This window comes from Rhagoletis zephyria, unplaced genomic scaffold (assembly GCF_001687245.7).
Source record: "Rhagoletis zephyria isolate East Lansing unplaced genomic scaffold, Rhagoletis_zephyria_1.1 Rzeph_scaffold_00030, whole genome shotgun sequence".
NCBI lineage: Eukaryota > Metazoa > Arthropoda > Insecta > Diptera > Tephritidae > Rhagoletis > Rhagoletis zephyria.
The window spans coordinates 520,400-543,884 of NW_016157114.1; the positions used below are offsets into that span (position 1 = coordinate 520,400).

The following is a 23,485-nucleotide window of genomic DNA, read 5'->3' on the forward strand; positions in this document are numbered from 1 at the left end:
GTTACCAAGTTTAGTTAAGCGCTGTTATTGCTTTAACAAGTATTGTAAAGTGTTTTTACTGTATTAGCGAGTATTGTAAATTGTTTGTTGTACAATAAAGTTAATTGTACTACAATTTGGTCATCGATTGCATTTATTTAACAATCCAGCGATACGAACCGAGAGATTTGGGAAATCTGGACGAGGTTTAAGGATAATCGTAACAATATGTAAATAAGTACTTTACATGCACAAATTTGAAGATTTTTTAACAACGCAATTCCACATCTGGCAACCGTGCTATTCGTGCTCGTGACTTAGCGTAGTAGCAGCACTGTGCTCTCCCTGCAGCGGGGCCGGTGACAATTGTCGTTGTCGTTATTGGTCGCTTTAATATGATAATGCTCCCTTATTACATAAAGGAATTTGTTATTTATTATTTAAATACAAATAATAAATTTTAATACTTATCCATGTTCCGTTTATCTCGTGTGACCACCACGCAAATATCGGACTGAATAGTACCAAAGTAAAGCAATACATACACAGATACTCCTTTTCTACATAACTAATACTACATATTAAATTTTTTTGGTGTCATTTCAAATACGTTTACTATATATATGGGCAATTCACGTCAAATGTCCCAAGCGCGCTGAGCGGTGCAAAACAAGCTACTTTTCGACTCGCTGGGAAGCAAACAGAAAATGGGAAAAATAATTCGAAAACTATGATTTCTATACATTTTTGTACGGGCTATACGATGGTACTATGCGTTTTCCAAAATTTTTCCACTTTCATGGTGAAAATTCTGAACGAAAATTTATTTGTAACTTTTCTCAATTATGGTAATTTTTAATATTGTTTTTAGTTATCTCAATCGAAAGATCAAGTCTTTTTACATAGAAATCACTAATAAAAAATAAAAGCTTGTAAAAAAGGGACTTTTTTTACTTTTCCAAGTTATAAAGCCTTTTAGGGCGCGCTAGTCTGCTAACCGTGCGAGTCATAATAATATTGTTATAACTTTGCAACTACTTGATGTCTAGATCTGAAACTTTCGCACAAACTTCCTTAGATAGTCATCTACTGTTTTGAAACAAAAAACTGTTTTCAAGCTTTATAACACAATTTTTGCATTTGAAAACAAACACCCTCTTAATTCTCATAAAAAAGTTATAAACCTGTAGTTTTATTTGTACTGCGTATGTTAAACTTAAATCCGATGGAATAGTTCGTGGTTTATTGTGTGAAAATTTGAAATCGATCGATACACAAAAGACTGAGATATAGCGAGTTTAAATGACAATTTTGTTAAAATGCCCCTATTAGAGTTGCATTCGATCTTCGACTGTGGTCGAAACTGCTGATCGAATGAATTTTCATTTGGTATTATGACACTCATTCGATGAAGAATAGCGCTTGTTCAGAATATATTTTTAAAAAATCGAGCAAACCAAATAGTGTGCTTATACATATATATATGTATATATGTATGATATTTGCGGATATGAAACCTCGACTGGTAGCAAACGGTTCGGTGAGGTCCTCCTCAATTCTGATCTGATGCCACACTGGTAAGGCGCAATCAGTTCGTTGACGGAGGGCTTTAGTCTTTCACACAATACGCTCGATAAAATAGTTGGCACGTATGGCAGGGTCGCCTTTCTTGTGGATTCGACAGAGCGCACCTGAATGACAGTCGTCGGGCATGCACCTTATTAGCTCCTTGCCATCGCAATTGGAATAGCCCGGAATCAGCAAAATCGCTATTCGTACCTCGTCATAGTCAGGCGGTCGGATATAGACTCCATCGTCATCGCCTGGGGGCTCGGGTTCGTCTTCTACACTTCTTTCAGTGGTGCTGCCATTCAAAAGGGTCGAAAAGTGTTCCTCCATACTTTGAGTACGTTCTGGACATCGGTCACTAGGTCGACATGGTTGTTCCTACAGGAGTCTTGAAACCTGCAGTAAGTCGCTCAACTCTGCTAAAAATTTCGGGTGTTTTTTCTGTCGGCCAGCATTTTAAGCTCTTCGACTCACGTATTTCGACCTCTCTCTTCTTATATCGTCTAGCTTCCCTCTTCAGTCCCTATAACGCTTCCATATGGCTCGTGTTGCGCCCGGTCGCAGCGTGGTCCTGTAGGCGGCACATTTTTTATCTGCAGCTTCTTGACACTACTTATTTTAGGGGTGTAATTAAAAGTCTGCTAATTCCAAAATTATTTTTAGACGCGTTTTACCACCTCTACTCAATGCACGGATTTGGAAAAAGTTAATATTTATTGGTAGATTTTACATTAAAAAAATGGTAGGAGTAGGTAGATCTTTCAAAAGAAACAATATCAGAAAGTTTTTACTCATATTGGATAAAACATGAGAAACGACAGTGTTAGCGGACCAGCTGCATTTTCGCCTTGGTGGTTCTTAATAGGGATGTTCCGGATGTGGAATTTTAGACATCCGCGGATGCGAATGCGGTTGCGAATATCTAACAGCTAACATCCGCAGATGCGAATGCGAATGCGGATGTCAAGTATTTTTAAAAAACAATTAGAATCTAGCATAATGGCGAGATCGTTGTTTAAACAGCGCTTACAAGCCAAACCAGATACATATGTATGTCACGTTGTTTCAGAACTTGGAGAACCTGTAACTTTATAGCATGTCCCACCAGAGCTTAACAACGTAGTTATGGCTGTTGAGTTGGTTAACCCGATAACCCACTTGATTTAGCGTAGTTTCGCCATATAAAAATGACAGCACTTAACCATTTCACTGAGATGGTTAAAAGCTAACCAACTCGAAACCACGTCGAAAGTCTGATACAACCCTGTGTTTTCCCGCCATCTGTGGGTCATTTGCGTTAAAATTTAAAAAAATTCGTTCCCTACTAGTGTTTGGAGTTTACTAAGATCAGATAAGATTTACTCCGGTTTTTGAAAAAAAAATTTGAAATCTACTCCTCTACTCCGCTTGACTTCAAATCTATTCGGTTTTTTTTTTTTTTCATTCATGTTATGCCCCTCTTGGGGCTGTTTTTTGAGTGTTCACCACCGGTTTCAGTAAAAAAATTGAAAGTTAGCCAAATCTCACTGTTAAAAAGTAACTCTTTCTAGCAATGCGTTAATAAAGTAACTTCGTTATTTTTTTATGTATGGCTGTAGAAATTGGCGGATGCAGAAGTTCTTAAAAAATATATGTAGAATGAAATTTATATAAAGTAGAAAGGGTTTAGATCCTATTGCTCTTTAAAAAATTAAGTGTTAGATACGTTCTACTTTATAGAAAATGCTAAGAATTACCTAAATATGTAACATTGNTAACTTCGTTATTTTTTTATGTATGGCTGTAGAAATTGGCGGATGCAGAAGTTCTTAAAAAATATATGTAGAATGAAATTTATATAAAGTAGAAAGGGTTTAGATCCTATTGCTCTTTAAAAAATTAAGTGTTAGATACGTTCTACTTTATAGAAAATGCTAAGAATTACCTAAATATGTAACATTGTATCCTTACTTTGCTCGCGTTCTTATTTTTGCATGAATAGAAAATATTTAAGTCAAACAATTAATGTCAGAAACGAAAATAAAAAATTCAATCTAGTACGGAAAATTTGTTTTTGCTCAGATTTTTGCAGCGATTAAGTCCTGAATCGAGTTTTTGAGATCCGAACACTGTTCTCTACATTTGAACTGTTTTATAACCTCAAACCGCAGTGTGGACAGCAATAGTTAGTGATGTGGTTAAGTTCGATTTGAGATGGTTAGCTGTTTCGATTTTAGTTTTTGTAATCAATTTTTAATACTTTCTTCTGCGACTGCTTTGAAAAATTTATGCTTATAGCGAGCTATGGATATGGAAAATAGATTATTATTTTTGAAGAAAATTCTGTTTTCAAAGTCGTGGCTGAGAGCCGAATCGGATCAGCATATTGTTATTTTTTTTTAAAGCACCCCGTTTTTTATAATCATTTGAATAACAGATAGTTACGTAATTCTTATCTAATTAAAGAACAGACCTATAGCTTTTTAATTATTTGAGCATCGATTCTCTTTATAGCTAGACGTTGATCATTTCTACTGGAAATCCCTATTGAAGGAGCTTACTCATTGACTTTAAATAGCAAAGAAGGGACCGTTTTACCACAGAAGTTTTTAGCCAAGGATCCAATGTATATCCCTATGAAAAAAAATATTATCCAACAAGCAAACAAAACTACTGTTTTTAAAATTTTTGCTAAAAATAAATTCCCCAAAGAGCCCCATTCAAAGGAATAAATGTAATAGGTGGCATACGCGGTATGTCTGACTCGCGAATCATTTCTGTACGTGTTGACTCGCCTTCGACTAAACACAGTTGAATCATTCAGAGTCATGCCGGGGGTCATGTTGGTGTAACTAATACATATTTATTTTCACAAACACATCCAAACCGACTCACGAGTCAGACGCACCGTGTATGCCGCCTGTAACATCAAAAGCAAATCACGAAAATTTTGTTAAGAATTACAGTGCACACTTTCTTCTTTTGTGTCTAGTAGTTTTTTATTTTTTAAGATTGGTCAAAAAAAATTATAATAAAGAAAGAAGCCAAAGTAGATATTTAAAGCACAGAAAAAAATATTATTAAAAAGGTCAAGTAGAAGTGGGAACTTTTATGGCTGATTGCTCGGTTATATAGCTTAAGAAATAATATTTTAAAGACATTTTTATCAAAGTTGATAAATATAACATTTGACCAGTTTTGTTACACAAATACTCCTACGACCACAGGCACAAATATTGGCTACAATATGTAATTTTTTTTTCCCCCATATATACGTTTTATCGGTTCACTTGCAAAATATTCGCATTCGCAAAATCTACGCATTGATTATTGCCAATGCGAAAGCGAATGCGAATGTTGAAATTAATGCGGAAGCTCCGCAGTTGCGAATGCGAATGCGAATATTCGCAACAACCCTGATTTGTAGTACTACTTACTTGTAGCTGAATTGCTTCTCCAATTTGCGTTTTATAAGTAGGCTTTTCGACATCAGATGTAAGTTGGCATGCGAGGTTGTTAAGAAGGTCTGATATTTGCCGAACTATTATTCCAAATGCACGAGCCAGATTGCTAGCAGTTGTTGCCATTGTATGCTGCTCTTGGGGTGGCACTGTTACCGTGGAACTTGCTGGCACAGTGGAACGGCGTAATGCCATGGGGTCAATAAAAACTAAATTTGAACCAGCTGGTACTCGAACAGAAGACCGGGCGGTATCTCTGCTTCTGATCGCCCACTGCATAGACTGTGGGGCTAAATCACTGCGTACATTAGCGCTGATATTTCGACGCTCCAACTGATGATCGGCAAAATTAAATTCATCCGAATGCTCGTCTGTTTCACCATCTTCAGAAGCTTCCTCTTCCTGAGGAGACGAATCACCAGATTCATCTTCGAGAAAAAGTACCCCAATATCTGAAAACGTGAAAAACCGTGAACTCTTAAGAAAAGAAAGCTAATCCTAGTAAAGACAGTTTAAAGACTGATAATACAATACAATAGCGGTCATTATTTGTATTAACTAATTTTCATACAAATTTACATTAAAAAAATAACATTTTCATCTTACATATTCATGTTTCTGGCATGCGGGGGACGATATCGTCGTTCCCAACGAAGAGTAGCACATCTCAAATTACCGTAGAAGACTAGCACGTTTCACTATTCGCGTCGAAAAGTAGCCCATTTCAGATTCTCACGTGGAAGACAAGCACATTTCACTATTCGCGTGGAAGAGTAGCACATTTCAGATTTTGGCGTGGAAAATTAGCACATTTCAAAGAAACATACACATATGTGCATGCAGTCATATCAAGAGGACCTCGTTTCAAAGTGATATTATTTTCCACTTATGTTTATTTATTTATTTTTAAGAATTTTCTTTAAAATAAAGTTCATTCTCTGAAAAAATCCACATAAACCCAAGTTTAAAACTTTGTAGAAAACTCAAAAAAAATCAACAAATTTCCATCCAAATTTCTTGAGTATATAGTTTTAAAGCCCTATCAATTTTACCGCAATAATGTGCAAGTTTCAAGTCGCTAGAAATTTCCGTTGCTGCGGTTTTCTTCTATATAAAAATAAATTGTGTTTATTCGTTATATGGGAGCAAATGCGACAAAAAGAATCAAAGGTAAATTTAAGACTCTTGAAACTTGCACATTATCATACTAAAATTGAATGGGCTATAAAGCTTCATGCTCAAAAAAATTGTAACACTTCTGAGTAAATCAGTTTGAAATTTGTATGGAAATTAGTTGCATTTTTTTAGACTTTTACAAAGTTTTAAGCGTGAGCTTACAGGGTTTTTTTTAATGAACTTTAATTTAATTGAAATATTTTCAGCAAATGATCACTAAACGCTATATACCGTCTGAATTTCATAAATTGTAGAAAATAATTATAGAAATATAATAAAAGCACTTGAATTTTCAATATAAATTATACTTTTATGATTTACTTTAAACCCTTAATGTGTTACTCTTCCACGCAAATAATGAAATGTGCTACTTTACCACGCAAAATCTGAAGTGTGCTAGTCTTCCACGCAAAAACCTGAAATGTGCTACTCTTCCACGCAAATGGTGAAATCTGCTACTTTTCCACGCAACAATCTGAAATGTGCTAGTCTTCCACGCAAATAATGAAATGTGCTACTCTTCCACGCAAAAATCTGAAATGTGCTACTTTTCGACGCGAATAATGAAATGTGCTAGTCTTCCATGCTAATAGTTTAATGTACTAGTCTTCCACACGAATAGTGACCGCCGTATATGTTCTTGCCGATTTGTTTTACAAAAATTATTTAAAAAGAAGATGTCTCGGTTGCTCAGCAAACCGGTTAATCGGTCCTGAAATTATTTCACATTGATTCTCTAAAAAAGTTTTCGATTTATCCTTAAGATGCATACACATAAAGGTAAATTTGATAAGAAACTAGCTTTTACACGCGGGTTTCACCCCACGCGGAAGGAATTAAAGGGGTCATGTGACTTGTGGTTCCGAAGTTATGGCTGATAAAAAATTCCACGCCTATGTTAAGTGCTACGAACAATGTTATGTTTATGTGACATGGTTCCGAAGTTATAACTGGTAAAATATTCCACGCCTTTGGGATTTGCCGCCCCCTTTCACGGTCTCATTTATTTATATACTTTACTATAAGCACCTACCATAGATATGTCTGCATACCACATTTCAAGTTCATGTGACTTATGGTTCCGAAGTTATGACTGACTAAAAATTCCACGCCTATGTTATCTGACACTCCTCCTTTTACAAACTCATTTATATATACCTTAAGATAAGCATCTACCAGAGATATGTTTGCATAATAAATTTCAAGTTCATTTGACTTACGGTTCCGAAGTTAGAGGTGATTAAATAATTCCCGCCTATGGGAGGTGCCACGCCCCCTTTTCCAATACCGCCAATTTTTCCCTATGAGTATGCAATTAATTTTATTTATCTCGACAGCAAGTTCCAATGCCCTACCACAAATATTTCAAAAGATATAGGAGGCGCCACGCCCTCTTTTCAAGTACTGCCCATTTTTCTCGATGCCTATAACCTTCCCGGGGTAAAAGCAAACAAGTGTGCAAAGTTTCGTGGGATTCCGTGAAGCGGTTCAGAAGTTATAAGGTAATAAACAAACAGACATTAACATTTACATATATAGATGATAGATGAAACGACAATTTATTAAAACTAGTAGTAATACCCCGAATTTCGGGTGAGTATTTAGCTCAACATTTATTTAAAGAACTTCGTGAAAGACAACTTGTATTTCTAGAAACCTGATAACTCAGAATAATTACATATTAAGTTACTCTACTCGTACAGTGGGCCGTCACCTTTAAGGGTTTATTAGTCGTAATCTGAAATGCAATAATCACTGAAAATTGGCGCCGTTTATGGTTAAAGGTATTTGTATCACACTTTTAAACTAAAACCTTCTGAACCCTAGAAGCCTAATCTATTAGGGAGTTACCTGAAGCCTTAACATACGTCTTAGAGGCGTATGTGACTTAAAAGATAACCTGTGAGATAAAATATACTTAGTCCTGCCCTATTCTTTTAGAGTATGTAAGTTTTTGGTTTAACTAATGATAAACTTAATTTTATTAATAAAAACTATAGCCACATTTATTTAAAACAACAAAATAAACAATTTTGTATGAACTTAAAAAAAATCCCGATTCCATATACGCCTCGCAGACGTAGATTACAGTGATACAAAAGTAAACAAACAAAAAAATATGCAGGGTTCTCATATAGAAATTATGTATACATACTGTTTTTCTCCATCATTTTGTTTATTAGTTTTTTACTAACAAATATAACAAAACTTAAGTATTCTTCAAGTTACAACTTCAAGAAATTATAAATACTGTTTTTTGGTCGAATTTCAAAGACATGGGTTTTACCTTTTTAACAAAGAAAAAAGTTTTAAAATCGGCTGGAGAAGGGCTCATTTAATTGAAAAAATATTAAATTTTTCAAAAAACTTTCATTTTCTTCACGCTCTTATTTGATCGTGAGGCAATAAAATGTTTTTTTTTTTTGATATTTATAAAAAAGTACATAAAATCAGTTTTCCAGCCGATTTTCAAAATTTTTTCTTTGTTAGAAAGGTGAAACCCATGTCTTTGAAGCAGAGAAAAATTTTAAATTCGACCAAAAAACAACAAAGTTATCACTTCTTGAAGTAGTAACTTGAAAAATACTAAAGTTTTATTATATTTGTTAGTAAAAAACTAATAATGGGCTATTACAAAACATGATTTCTATATGAGAACCCCTGCATATTTTTTGTGTAGCACAGTGTCATGTTTTTAGGGTTAACCCTTTCAATACAAAAACTCACCTGATTCTAAAAATTTTAAAATATCGCATAATTAATAATAGAGGTGTGTAATTAGAAATTCATAAGCTTGATAAGGATAATTTGCTTAGCCTAACAGATGACTAAACTTCCCAAAAATGGCGAAGATAAGCGTCTTTCTATCTGTTTCTTGGTATACCAACTGTAAGAATTGATCACACTTTGATTGCGTTTTCCCACAAAATTTAAATTTTAAAATAATTCTGTATATTATCAAACGTGCGATATGTATACCGGATCGTTGGATCACATCAAAAAATTTTTAAAGCTTTGAGGTCTGCCGTCATTTAGGGTCAATTCCACGGAAAATTGCCTAATATTTTTCAATAGATTACATATCTGTGTTCGTATGAAATAGTAGCTTATGTCGAGAAGCTGGCTTTAGTATAATGCGGCATTCCCTTTATCCTTCCAACGACAAGGAATTTTTTGATAAGACTTAATAAGAATATTGACTTGCTAGTATCGGAACTAAGATCTGCTTCATTTGAAATCTGGCAGCACTCTACATAGCACAACTTTGTTATCGACTACTCGATCAGCCGTTTATTTAGTGTGCTGGTTTTGCTTTCGTTGTTTTTTATTACAGTTAATTTTCATATGCGTAACTTTAAAAATAAGTGATGTGGAGAGCAAAGAACTTCAGCAAAGAAAATTGATTTTGGACGAATTCGTGCAAAATCCACACATCTCTCAATGTCGGTTAGTAAAATTGCTGAAAATTGGAAGGTCGACGGTTCAAAATTTATTGTCAAATATCAATAAAAATGGCAGCATTTAGAGTAAGGCGAAATCTGGCGGAAATAAAATAGCGGAGAAGGGTGGTCTAACGACTTTGAAAAGGAATCCGAATATTTCTGAACGTGTTGTTGCACCTGGAGTGTTGTTCTGAGAGCGTGTATTGTTTGGCCTGATCTGGCCACATGCCATTGTGCAAAAAAGCGCAAGAGTTTTATACACAAAATGGAATCAACATTGTACTAAAAGAGGCCAATCCTCCGAATTGCCTAGAGCTGTAAACGGTCGAGCGTTATTGGGCCCATATGAAATCAAAATTAGAAAAAAAAACAAAATGCACGACTTCAAGAATAATGTGGCGAAAACAGGCTGAATCGATCAACGAAAGAGATGTCCAGGTATTAATGGCGGGTGTCATCTCTAAAGTACGGGTATTTTGGCGTGGAAATTAAATCTAATAATATTTGTAAATCTTTCATTTAAATAGAAATAAAAGAAGGTTTTAAAAAAGTTTCGATTGAATTATTCACATTTAAATTAGTTTGCTATTTAATACTGCCAGATTTCAACTGAAGCAGATCTTTTTTTTCCACGTTTCTTTGCCAAAAGTTCTTCAACGGCTCGGCGCCAGTGAGTCATCCGCAATCGTATGCTGCGGATGCCGCATTATACTAAAGCCAGCCTTNGAAGGTTTTAAAAAAGTTTCGATTGAATTATTCACATTTAAATTAGTTTGATATTTAATACTGCCAGATTTCAACTGAAGCAGATTTTTTTTTTTTACACGTTTCTTTGCCAAAAGTTCTTCAACGGCTCGGCGCCAGTGAGTCATCCGCAATCGTATGCTGCGGATGCCGCATTATACTAAAGCCAGCGTGCTGCCGACATAAGCTACTATTCCATAAGAACACTATCGACTTTTCTTCCACTTTCTACTTTTGCGACAAACACGGTCAACTGCCACTGCAGCTTGCGCTTTAATTTTATATACAGTGACGGGCAAAACTTTAACATGGTGTAAACCTATCTTTCCAAGTTCTAACCACTTTCATACTTTTGTTGTATATTCTTATTGGTACACCTGTGTACTTCCTCTCATAATGATTTGAAGTCAATCCAGCTAAAATAATAAAACCAGCGGACACAAATGTAAATTAATGCAAATGTTACAGTTTTTAACTTACTTTTTAACAATTTTCACGAAAAAAAAACTATTAACACAGTGCTCAGTACCCTTTTGCTTTTTTAGTTCCTTATTTGTATCTCTGTAAAATTTCTGGAGGTATATCCTCCCATATATCCTTAGTTTGCTTTCACAGCCCATGTACTCGATTTTACGGACTTGGATACTTAGTAAGCTGTGCTTTTAGTTGATTTCGCAAATTCTCGATGTGATTCATGTCCGCGGATTGTGTAGGTCATTTCAAATTAGCAAATTTTTGCTTTTGTATCCAGTCTTTTCGAATATGTGCAGTGTGTTTTGGGCGATTTTTCAGCAGAAACTGACATTTTTTCGACTGCATCTTGCAAATTTTGCTGAAATATGAACAGATACTGTTCCTTACGCATAATGCGTACTAACGGACAAACAAAATTTTTTAAATACAACCCCAAACTATTATGGACCGGCCACTGTGATTCACAGTTTGCCTTACATGATGCGCATGGGCTTAATTTGGGTCTTTGATCCAATACCAGGCCCGGCCATCTTATTGAAAGCGATTAATTTAGTCTTGTCAGACCAAATAACCTTCAATCAAAACTTAAAAATGTGTTTTTAGTGCATTCTGAAAGCCTAACATATCCCAATAGGCAAGTAAATATATTATTTACAGTTATTATTATTATTATGATTAACTATATTTTTTACTGGTGATCACTTCTTCAATAAATTGCAATACATTTGACTTCCAACTAAGTAAAAGATAACTGCAAAATGCAAAACTGAGAGTGAGTGTAAAACTGTAACATTTGCCTTAATTTACATTTTTGTCTGCTGGTTTTTTTTATTGTTGTTGTATTGACTTCAAATCGTTGTGAAAGAGGGAGTAGGGGTGTACCAACAATAATATACAACAAAAGGATGAAAGTCGGTAAAACTTGAAAATATAGCGGTGGCTGAAATAAAAAGTGTTACACCATGTTACAGTTTTGCTCGTCACTGTATACACTGCCGGAACAAAGTATTGGCACAGCACGNTTTTTGTCTGCTGGTTTTTTTTATTGTTGTTGTATTGACTTCAAATCGTTGTGAAAGAGGGAGTAGGGGTGTACCAACAATAATATACAACAAAAGGATGAAAGTCGGTAAAACTTGAAAATATAGCGGTGGCTGAAATAAAAAGTGTTACACCATGTTACAGTTTTGCTCGTCACTGTATACACTGCCGGAACAAAGTATTGGCACAGCACGCAATATATGCAACAATTTTTATTCTAATATTTTTCCGTCAATTTTGTATAAAAATGTGGTTCATTCTACAACAAAAAACCTAAAACTATAATTCCTAAACTTTGTGCAAAACTCGCGAAAATTCAGCAAATTTTCATGCAATTTTTCAACTTTTTGATCCGATTTTTTAGAATTTTTTTTAGTATGTAGATTTGTAGCCTAATCAATTTTATTACTAGTACAAGTTTTAGGTAGCTAGGAATTACCGTTGATTTTTGGCAATTTATTTCACGCAGTCTCTTCCATACAAAAATTTTGTTTCAAATAACTTTATATACTTCAATAAAAAAATTTCAAAAGTCAATGCGATTTTCGACTAACTCGAAACTTCCATTTTTTTAGTACAATTTAATGGAATGGGTGATTTTAGCACGAGAAATCCAAAACTGATGTCCATTTCGATCTGTGACAGTAACTTTTTCCTACAGGGGAGAAAAACCAAGACCGTCTGGAGACGGGCTCGCAGATATACTTAAACATATTTTCAGCTTTCTTTTACACAATGTTGAACCGGCAATGCCGTCTGCAGACGGTCAAAAATGCAAACTAGGTTTTTATATGTCGGCAAGCCGGTCTGTGTTCGAAAGCAATTTTCTCCATTTCGGATAGTCACACAATTATACAACTTATATCAAAATACTGTGCTTTTAACTACGAAACCCACTGAATTTTTTTGTATCAAAAAAATTTTCAAAAGAAAAGATTTCTTTAATTACGAAATTATTAAAAAGCAAGAGATCATTAATTTTAACCGTGTTTTCAAAATCTATAATTTAACTGCCGACTAAAATAAAACGGATTGACATAACGGATTAAAATTTACTTCGCCGTAAGGGTACGATTTTTGTCTAAAGATCGTGCCTTACGAATATAGAAAAAAATTATTATAGGTGCGCTAAAAAGGTGTTTATTTAACGACCGTCTGGAGACGGTTCTGCCTACTAGAGGGTTAAAAAGTTGAAAATTTGTTGAATTTTCGCGAGTTTTGCACAAAGTTTAGGAATTATATTTTTATGTTTTTTGTTGTAAAATAACCATATTTGTATAGAAAATTGGCGGAAAAAATATTAGAACACAAACTGTTGCATATATTGGGAAAAATTTGTTGTGCCACTATGATTCTCAATAGTTTTTCGAGTCGTTCTCCAACGTTTGAGATTGGAGAATGTGGCTAGTTCTCCAACCAGTCTCTAATCGATAACTAACCTCAATGTTAGCTGCAGCATTCCAACCCGCACGAGCTTTAAGTAATTTCTCTTTAACCGTTTATCGGATAAGTTCCAAGGACCTTATTAAAAGATGGGAAGCTTTCGTATTTGCAAAGTTAGGTTTAAAAATAAAAACAATTTGGCTGTAACGGGTGGGACATCCAATAAGCATTTCTTTGAAAGCTGACAACTTCTCACCATAAATCTATTTTTTTTTAATAAGTCAGCACTGTTTTAAAGTCCATGAGGTGTCCTTTCTCTTTGGATAATTATTATTTGCATTGCCACCTTAAATACACGAGAAATGCCTTGAACACTTGGTGAGAAAATACTATATCAGAGATCGTCGCACTACGGTTGCGTTTATAAGAGTAAAAATTAGTAAATAGTGAAAACTAAATCGATAAAAATAGTTTTCTAAAGAATTATTCCAAATGCTAACTGCTAATGGTTTACTGTTGTCACAGATTTAAACGCAACCTATGAAATTTTTTTTACCTGTGGTGTCGTCTTCGCGGAAATGACCATAAGCAGTGTCGGCCACACTTACGCAATCACATTTTCAGCATGTGTTGAATGCACAAAAGCTCATCGATACACCCAAAAAAATCTGCAAACGTAACACAAAGGTTTGCTTTTGCTAAGTAGAACGTTAGTAAAGTTTAAAGCATTGTTCCGTTAATATGTACTTAAGTAAAACAAAATGCACATACATTTATATATACATATATATAGTGCAAGAGCACTATACACCACTCAAAAAAATTACAGTTAAACAAAGAGGCTATCAAGCAACCATTTTGATTCTTTACATCGAAACCATATAAATCTTCGTCGACCCCCATTTACAACTCATGGATCCCAATATTTTTTTCACCTCACCGTGGAACCCCGTCAGGTCTTCCGTGGACCCCTGGGGGTCCCCTGGACCACATTGGGAATCACTGGCTTAAACTAAACAAAAAAACAACCCCTATACGCATACATCACACAACCGTTCAGCGACAGCTCCAGTAGCGCACAACCTACTGACACAGCAGCACAGTATATACAGTAATAAACCTTTTCGCAGTTTTTCACCATTTGGTCCCCGAGGAGTACTTTTGGGTTGTGTGCAGCGCTTTCGTTTTGCGCACACGGCAACACTTACTGTGGGAAATTTCGCTCAAGATTGGAAAAAGTGTGAAAAGTGTTTTATAAACTGGAAAGCTCAAATCGTAATTATAGCACTGAATGGAGTTTTCTTAAATGTAAGTTAAATAGAAAAAAGTCCACCATTGTAAGATTATATTTTTATGACGTAAATTTTGTGAATTTATCCAAACAAATTTTAATTTCCGAATATATTTAAGTCTTTATTTAAAAAAAAGAAGGTTTGTATAGCTATACAGACCCCAATGCCTGCCAGCGCATCCGCCCAGACAGTCCATTAAGCACACCCAAGTTTGAGTGATCTACAAGTTACAAGCGTTTTCAGTATTTAACAGTTCATTACCATGTACGGTGTGATATAACAAATTATACACTGAATTATGATAATATGTACTAGTATCTATAATAATAGACAATAATTTGCAATGTTTTTACACTTTTGCAATTAGTTTCGGGCACTATTACACAGTCATGGCTTGTGCCACTCTGCCATCGTACGGTTGTTGCTCCCTTTCATACCACAGTAATTTTGTATACAACTCTGAATCAACAAAGAATCAACAAAATTCATGCTTCTTCTCATTATCAACCCTGATCAGATTTTACCTCCGAGGAGTACTCAAAAAGGTTTATTACTGTATATACTGTGCTCAGCAGCTAAACTTCGACTGGCAAGCAAAACAAAAAATTTTTTTTTCTTGCTGTGCAAGAGAGATTTTTACTGTCGGTGTGAGCATAGTTGCCAACTTGGTGCTTTAAGCATTAGATTTAGTGCTATTTGAAAATTAAAACGCCAAAAAAAAAATTATTTAGTGCCTAGTGCCTTTTTTAGTGCTTTTTTCTGAACTAAAATTACTCCAATATAGTTAAAACCTGAAATTATTTTTAAATATTTAAAGGTGTGGCGGCACTGAATTTACAAAAATCTACAAATTTAAATGCACTTTAATACAACCATGTCTGATAAAAAACTGAACTTGCAAATTCACCTTGTTCAAGTTTATTCACGTTGAAAATGCTATTAGATATGCGAGTAAGTTAAGTATTTCTTTTTTTCTTTTCTAATTATTTTTAAAAAAAAATTGTTATACCACCTGAGTAAAACACATCGTTTCTTGGTGCTGAATCCAAATCTGGCCGCACAATTGCTCAAGCACTAGAATTTTGAGATATCCTAACCTCAAAGTGCCAAAATCACGGTTTTTGGCGATATTTGAGGGTATATAATGAAAACAAATTTTTTTTTGCTCATTTCTACTTAGTGCATGATTTTCGTTTGTTGGGATTCGATGTTTCTTTCTTGAGATATATCAGTTTTAATGTGCAGTACTTCGGTATTACGTCGTAAGCATGGGTCATTATAGCATGTGGCTTTTCAATCGTTATGAGCGAAAAAGTTTTGTTTATTGATTTATGTATGCATTCTTGTAAATATTGTTAATTTTTTGTTTTTGTTAAATACATACAAACTGTTATGAAAAAAGCATCAATTGATTCAAAACCATTTGGTGCTTTTACTGTGGTAAAACGCTTTTTTCCAAGTTTTTGGTGCTTTTTGAAAATGAAAAGTTGGCAACACTGGGTGTGAGGCTGTCGGTGTGAGCAGTGCTGCCGAAAGTACTACGATAGTAGTATTTTACTACTATTTTGTCATTTATACTCCCGTACTCCCCAAATTCCGATTTTACTACTATTTTGTGAGATAGTGGACTTTTTAATTAAAATTTATAAAGAGCTCAAAATATATCCATACGAGTAAATACAAGTACATACTAGATACTTTTCGTTTGATACCAAGTAATTTTGGCATCGATACTTTTGAACCAAGTACTGAGTAGTTATCGAAAAACAAATACTCGTATCGAAACCCGATACTAAGGAAAATTTGACTTCGGCAATTTTTCCTACACTGTTATTCCTAACCGCCTTGTTCTTCATGGCTGCTTAATTGCCAGCAAAACCCGAGAGAAGGCGACAAATTCGATATAATGCAAAGAATATACGCTCCAAATGCTTCACCAAAGTCGGTATAATGCTACAAGGCCCAACTGTTCGAGTGGAAAAGTAAATTGGTTGAGTCCTCAGTGAGGACGTTTTAACGCGATGTTCAACTCACTGAGTAACTATTAGACCCCGTTGACATGATAGGCGCTTAACCCACGTTTGATACTAATACATACACGAGTGTACTTGCGATTTACATGTGAACACCTTGGGTAAAATGCAACGAAATACGCATAGTTGTAAACGCGTGTTTACCTCCGGTCATGTGAACGGAAAATACTAAAGGCAGGGAAGCCTAGCTTATTGAGAAAATGAAACAAAGAAGAAAAGAGCCCCACAAAGAAATTATAAAAAAAAAATCTTAGCAAGGATCACACGATTTGTATATTTGTAAAGATTTATGCATTTTTTAGTTATAGAGAGAGGTTATTAGGAAATTTAGGAGCTGAACTCATTCTCGATAAAAATTTACAGACAACACCACTCTGTGGTCGGTCAAACCGGGTAATCGTTTACTAATGACCTAAAAAACAAAATTTAACTTATTTAGTTCATACGGAATACCTTCATAGCCAAAAGTATCGATACGTGTAGGTAACGATACTTTAGATCCGATATTTTTCAGGTATCGATACTTTCTTTCGATACTACTTTCAAGTAAAAGTATCGATACCCGCATGGTATCGTTTCATCCCAAGCCAGAGCACATTGCTTGGAGTGATTTGCGATAAACTTTTCCTTTTATCGAGAGCTCACTTTGTGGTCAAGTTTCTTAAGCCATATTACAGAATTTTTTTAAACTTATGACTGCAGTAACGAACTTATATCGGGTATAAAACTCTTAACTCTTGGAGGGAAAACTCTTTTATTGGTCCGAACTAACGCAACAATGCGTGCAGGAATCAGTACTTAGGTCACACTTATCCGTACCTGCGGAGGTAGGACCGAAGCACAAAAAGTAGCCTGCCGTCTCATCTTCGACAAGACAGGATATGAAATAAGGTTTCCATATATGCCAACCGCATTCAGAGGTTTGCGCCTCGAAAAGTCACCACTTAGCCATTCCAAAAGTTACCTGTTGTCCTCCTTGATGAATGAAGCAGCCCGTCGAAACCTCCCACTTATTGCTGAGTGATATACCATATGACCTGCCACTTATGAGTATTTAGGGTAAAACAAGTTCCTTATGTATTTACCAACAAAATTTTGCTGACACTTACATTGCTCCGTTTGGAACTACTTAGTTAGAAGGTTGGCGAATGACGTCCACCAATTTTCCGTCACGTTGTTCATGTCTTGAGGAATGCGAATAATAAGGCTATGGATACCGAAGCATATTCCCTAAAAAGTTAAGACTTCAGTTTCTTTCCAAATGTTAGTTTTAGAGCCATGCGTAGGAATTAAATAATATCTATGCACATATTATAGTTACCCCAGAAATGAGCCCCAACAAAATCAATGTTGTAGAATTTTCTCAACAAATGTGATAGCATTATCTCCTTAGGCATTGAAGAACACATCTACATCTCTGCCCTCAAAATATTCCACCTCAGTCCACTCTGTACCATAACGCCACCTATTTCTTTTATGCTTATAATTGGCCTTAAGTTAAGTTTGAAGATTTATACAAACATCTGGGGCATATTCCGTAAAATGTCAAAATACTTCCCAAATACGTTTTTTACTACTCTGAAAAAATAGAAAAAGGTAGCTCTGGGTGTGAAAGCTTATGCACGCGTTAATAGGCTTTGGCTACCGCTGTCATAAGGTAAATTTGTTAAGCTACTAGCAAATGCCTGGCTTGCTTCGCGACGCCCTATAATATTTTTGTTGACCAATACAAAAATAGTGTTGCTATGCAAAAACGGTTTGTAATGTAAAAATTATTAGTTTAGGTTGAAAAGACTGAAGAGCAGAACCCTGCTAAGAGCTCTTGTTTCCACTGTGAGATATCTGCAAGTTTCGCAAGGTTTGCCGAGAATGCGTAATCTTCTATAATACTGCTGTTCCACGGGATGAAAGAGTTTTCCCGTTCAAACGGGGTCATTAATATTCCTACCGTGTTCTCTCTAATTCAGCACACTCTTTATTGATATACCGATGACCCGTTGATGTGCCTAGGATATCTGAGGAGCATAAACAATTTTGCGCTTCTTTGTAGGTATTTTTAAAGAATGGTATTTTATTAAGTCATCTAAAATGTAAATTTGTAGAGGGGCATCTAAATATCATGATTTCATCGCCATTTATGTTTTGGGTCCATTTTTTTGCAGAAGCACTTCTTATCATAAAGTTAATACCCGTTAATCCAGGTCATGCTATAGAGACGGGTTCTCTAAATATCTCGACTCCGGCGCCATCTGTCGGCACCATTTTTTGCAAAAGTATATTATGCGGTTCAGAGCGGAATTTCAAATGTGTCGAATGATTCCGAAGTTATGGCTAATTAAAACTTTCACACCTATAGGATGAGCCACGCCCCTTTTACAAAAGTATATCTACTTTACAATAAGCATCTACCATAGCTATTTATGTATGTCAACACACCAAATTTCTAAGTCATGTGACTTACGGTTTCGAAATTATAGCTGATTAAAAATGACACGCGTATGGGAGGTGCTACGCCCCCTTGTCCGATATTTAATTTTTTGTACCCTAAAGGCTTTTTCGTGCCTTTTCGTGCTTTTATGAAATTTTACTGAACGCCAAGGCCCGCACGAGTTCGTGCTGACAGCAAATATTCCGACCCGGGCCCACCTCTAGTTTCAACGTAAACCAAAAATTTTGACTATACAGACTATTTTGCTTTTAAACGCTCTTTTGCATTGGCCAACGCAAAAGTTCTTATTAGGCGCCGCGAAGTAAGCGGGCATTGGCTAGTACCCAATAAAAATATGAATTGGAAAATCTACCACATCTTATTCAAATCTACCACTTATTTTTGCTGATTCTACCACATTAAAATAAAAAGGGGTTTGCACACTGATGTACGTATGTACAAAAATGCGAAATCTTTAAGTTAATCAAGTGTTTTATTAGTCTATAAAAAATACAGTAATTTAAGATACACACAGTATCGGTCATATCTATAGCACGCCATTTCAAAGTGATATTGTGTGCCTTTTATGTTTATTTATTTATTTTTAAGAATTTTCACTGTATTTTTACTGTATTTTTATTATGTAGCTCATTTTGGTGGAACGAATTCGAAGTTGGCAAATTAAATCTTCGAATCCTTGTTAAGTACTTATCAGTATTAAACACTTTTAGGAAGTAAAGTGTAAAAAACAACAGTAAGTGAGTGTGTATGGCATATTTTTAGGACAATGGGCCTCATGCATAAAAAGTGAGCTTAAGCTCCGACTCGATTTTCAGTACAAATTCTTGAGCTTGAGCTCACCCTTTCAGTGCAAAAATTGAGTCTGAGCTTAAGCTCACTTTTTATGCATAAGGCCCAATGTTTTTATTCGCAGGTAAACTTTTAAGAGCTCTCAAGAAATGCGAAAAATTAATACAAAATGACGCATACGAAATGAAAAAGAAATTTTCATTTATCTGGGATATAGTGACCTCGGACGTAACCTAGGGTACAAAAAATTAAATATCGGACAAGGGGCTAATACTAAAAATTTAGATGAGCTTTTGTTTTTACACAAAAAAAAAATAGTACATATTTAAAACTCTTTTGATAAGAGAAAAGCAAAAAAAGAAATATTTGGAAACCGATAAGGGCCATTCACATACAACTTTCCTCGCTTTGCTTGACAGTTCAAACTTTGACAACAAAGCGTGAAACGCAGAAGGTATGCTACAATAAACACTTTGACAGCTTTTGCGTTATCCTTTTCCTCCATATTTTTTATCTGTAAAATAGATAGCAATATAATAATATGCATTAATAATAGCAATAAAAATTCCTATTTACCCTATTTTTGTCATTAAATGCCAATGCAAGCGCACTAGAAAAGATACATGTAGACAGCTGCGGCCGAAGCGGACAAATGTTGAGAGTTGTATAAGATTTTGCTTCGTTTTGCTTTGCTTTGCTTCAAACGTATACTCATGCATATGCCTACATCGATCTTATATGTTAAAGCAAAGAACTATCAAGCAAAGCGAACAAAGTTGTATGTGAATCAGCCTATAGAAAATATATGATACTTAATAATTTTGTTTACATGCATATCTGTACATAAAATACCTTCCACTTTGTCTACTTCCCAGAAAATATATCTTTTTCTATGATCTTGCAACTACAACATTGGAGCGATGCACGGTGGAGAGAATACAGAAGGTGGCGCCGATGGCAATACCGCTAATCGGCTCTCAGTGAATTTGACAGAATCAGCCGTTTTGCTGACGTCACAGCCGAGATGACAGCAGTAGTGATGTGCTGAGTCAATACTTTTAAGTATCCAATACTCTCGATCCTCGGTACCGAAACATTTAGGTTTCCAATAACGGTTCAGGGGAGACTCGCCTACTGTGGTAGGCCAATAGAGCTTTTAATACTGATTCAAATGAAAGATGTATATATGTCGGTTCGAGGCCATAATACAGAGAAACTCTTACTTGTTTGAAGCATTTTTTGTTCCAGCTGAATCGGTCGATATCATTTTCGTAGGCAGATTCTGTAACCAGTTAGCGACAGATTCTGTAACCAGTTAGAGACAATTTTCGAATCGGTACCGGTTTTGTTGACGTACGATATGATCCGAAACTTGTCGGTAACTGGTTACAGAATACAACCCATCTGCACATCTGGATAAAGAAAAATCAAGTAACTGTGGCTTACAAAAATAGTTCAGTTCTCGAAGTGAACGAGCAATAGGTGCATTACTTGCATAATTAGTTTTGTAGGTTTCCCCGTAAAAAGGGTAGACATTTCGGAGACTTCTTTGTGGAACGTTAAAGCTTATCCTCTCAAGTAAAATTGGATAATCAGTAATGCCATTATTATGTTGTAGATATGTGACAAGGAAAGGACAGTTCTTCTCTTTTCCAAAGAGCTCAAATTAATTAACAAGAGCCGAGAATCGTAAGATGGAATAGGATTCTCAAACCTTAGGGAACGCAATGCATGTTTAAGAAAAACTTTTTGAGCTCGTTCATGTCTATTAACTAAAAATTGGTCATATGGTCTCCAAATTATAACTGCGTATTCCAAATGCGAACGGACGAGAGCTGTGTATAGGAGCTTAAATGTATACGGATCGAAGAATTCTGAGGTATTAGGCCGAATAAAACCCAGAACTGAATACGATTTAGACAGTGTAATTTATATGACCATTGAAAGAAAACTTAGAGTCAAATATCACTCCAAGATGCTTAGTTTCCATTACATTATGTAGTACATGATTATCGATAGAGTACAGCTTGTTCACAAGATTCCTGGAAAATGCAATATGAAAGCATTTTGTTATGATTATTCAAATCACGCTGAAGTTTTGCTGCGTCTTCTGCATCCTTAACAGTAGAAAAAACCTTAAAATTATCAGCGTAGACCAAATACTTTGAAAAAGAAAAGCAGTTACTTATGTCATTTATAAAAAGAATAAATAACAGGGGCCCTGAAATGCTTCCTTGGGGAACACCTGATGTAGCCACAAACTGCTTTGACAATATACCATCAACTGTAACCACGCATCGTCTATCTGACAAGTAAGACTCAAACCATTTCAGGAGTGAGGAATGAAATCCTAGGCAGGCTAACTTGTTTAGAAGGATCTTGAGAGATACTCTATCGAATGCATTAGAAAAGTCGGTGTAAATACAGTCCACTTGAAGTCCTGTCGAAAATGCTGATATACAAAATTCACTAAAAACCAATAAATTAGACACAGTCGAACGTCCAGAGACGAAGCCGTGCTGATTTGAGCAGATTAAAGATTTGACCGCAAAATAGAGTTTGTCCTTAACAACAATTTCTAAAAGTTTAAAGATGGTCGAAAGTTTCGAAATCGGTCTATAATTCCGAACATCATTTTTACTTCCGCTTTTGAAGAATGGTGTGATTGTAGTTATCTTCCAGTCATTGAGAAACGTACCCGACGAAAATGATTTATTAAAAATTATCTCTAACGGAATTGACAACGATGGACAACCTTTAACTAAAATTGCAGTCATCATCGGTTTTCGAAGAAGACTTGAGAGAAATAATGCCCTTCAAGATGTCATCCGATGAAATATGTAGCATACCTAAGTTAAGAAATGATGATATTTCGGAAGAGAAATGGCAGAAAATGGAAGGAGAGTGTATATCATCTTTGACATAATTAGACATAACAAATTCAGCAAACAAATTAGCTGCTACCCCTAGTAGCAAATTTGTCATCTAGCATTACGGAAGCAGGTATACTTGAGCATAATTTTTTAGATTTAAAAAAATTCCACAATGATTTTGGATTAGATTTAATGTTCTGCTCAGTGTTCCGAATATATTTTCTATAAAGCAGATTGTTTAAATGACGTTGAGCAATACCACCAGCTCCGTCAGAATTGGGAAAGACCTCTCCGCGCCGTTCGCCACAAAACGGCGTTTCAGACAGGGCGACTCCCTTTCATGTGACTTCTTTAATCATCTGATGTTGGAGAAGATAAAAAGAGCTGCAGAACTGAACCGCTCAGGAACAAGTTACTACAAGAGCGTGCAATTGCTGGCTTATGCCGATGACATCGACATCATCGGTAACAAAAACCGCGAAGTCTGTTCTGCCTTTTCCAAGTTGGATAAGGAAGCAAAGCGAATGGGTCTGGTGGTAAACGAGGACAAGACGAAGTATCTCCTGTCATCAAACAAACAGTCAGCACATTCACGCCTTGGCACCCACGTCACTGTTGACAGTTACAATTTCGAGAAAGTAGAGAATTTCGTTTACTTGGGAACCAGCATTAACACCGATAATAATGTCAGCATTGAAATCCAACGCAGAATCACTCTTGCCAACAAGTGCTACTTTGGACTGAGTAGGCAATTCAGGAGTAAAGTCCTCTCTCGACGTACGAAAACCACGCTCTATAAG

At 35.5% G+C, this 23,485-nt stretch overlaps 1 protein-coding gene across 2 annotated transcripts in view; it reads right to left on the bottom strand.

The window, feature by feature from the left end:
* hyd (E3 ubiquitin-protein ligase hyd) overlaps nt 1–23,485 on the bottom strand; it is a 534,145-nt gene that overhangs the window by 390,576 nt on the left and 120,084 nt on the right. For both annotated transcript variants that reach the window (XM_017617625.1, XM_017617630.1), the window contains exon 5: nt 4,965–5,440. In XM_017617625.1, the coding sequence (XP_017473114.1) occupies nt 4,965–5,440 (476 nt within the window). The remainder of the gene's footprint in view (nt 1–4,964; nt 5,441–23,485) is intronic.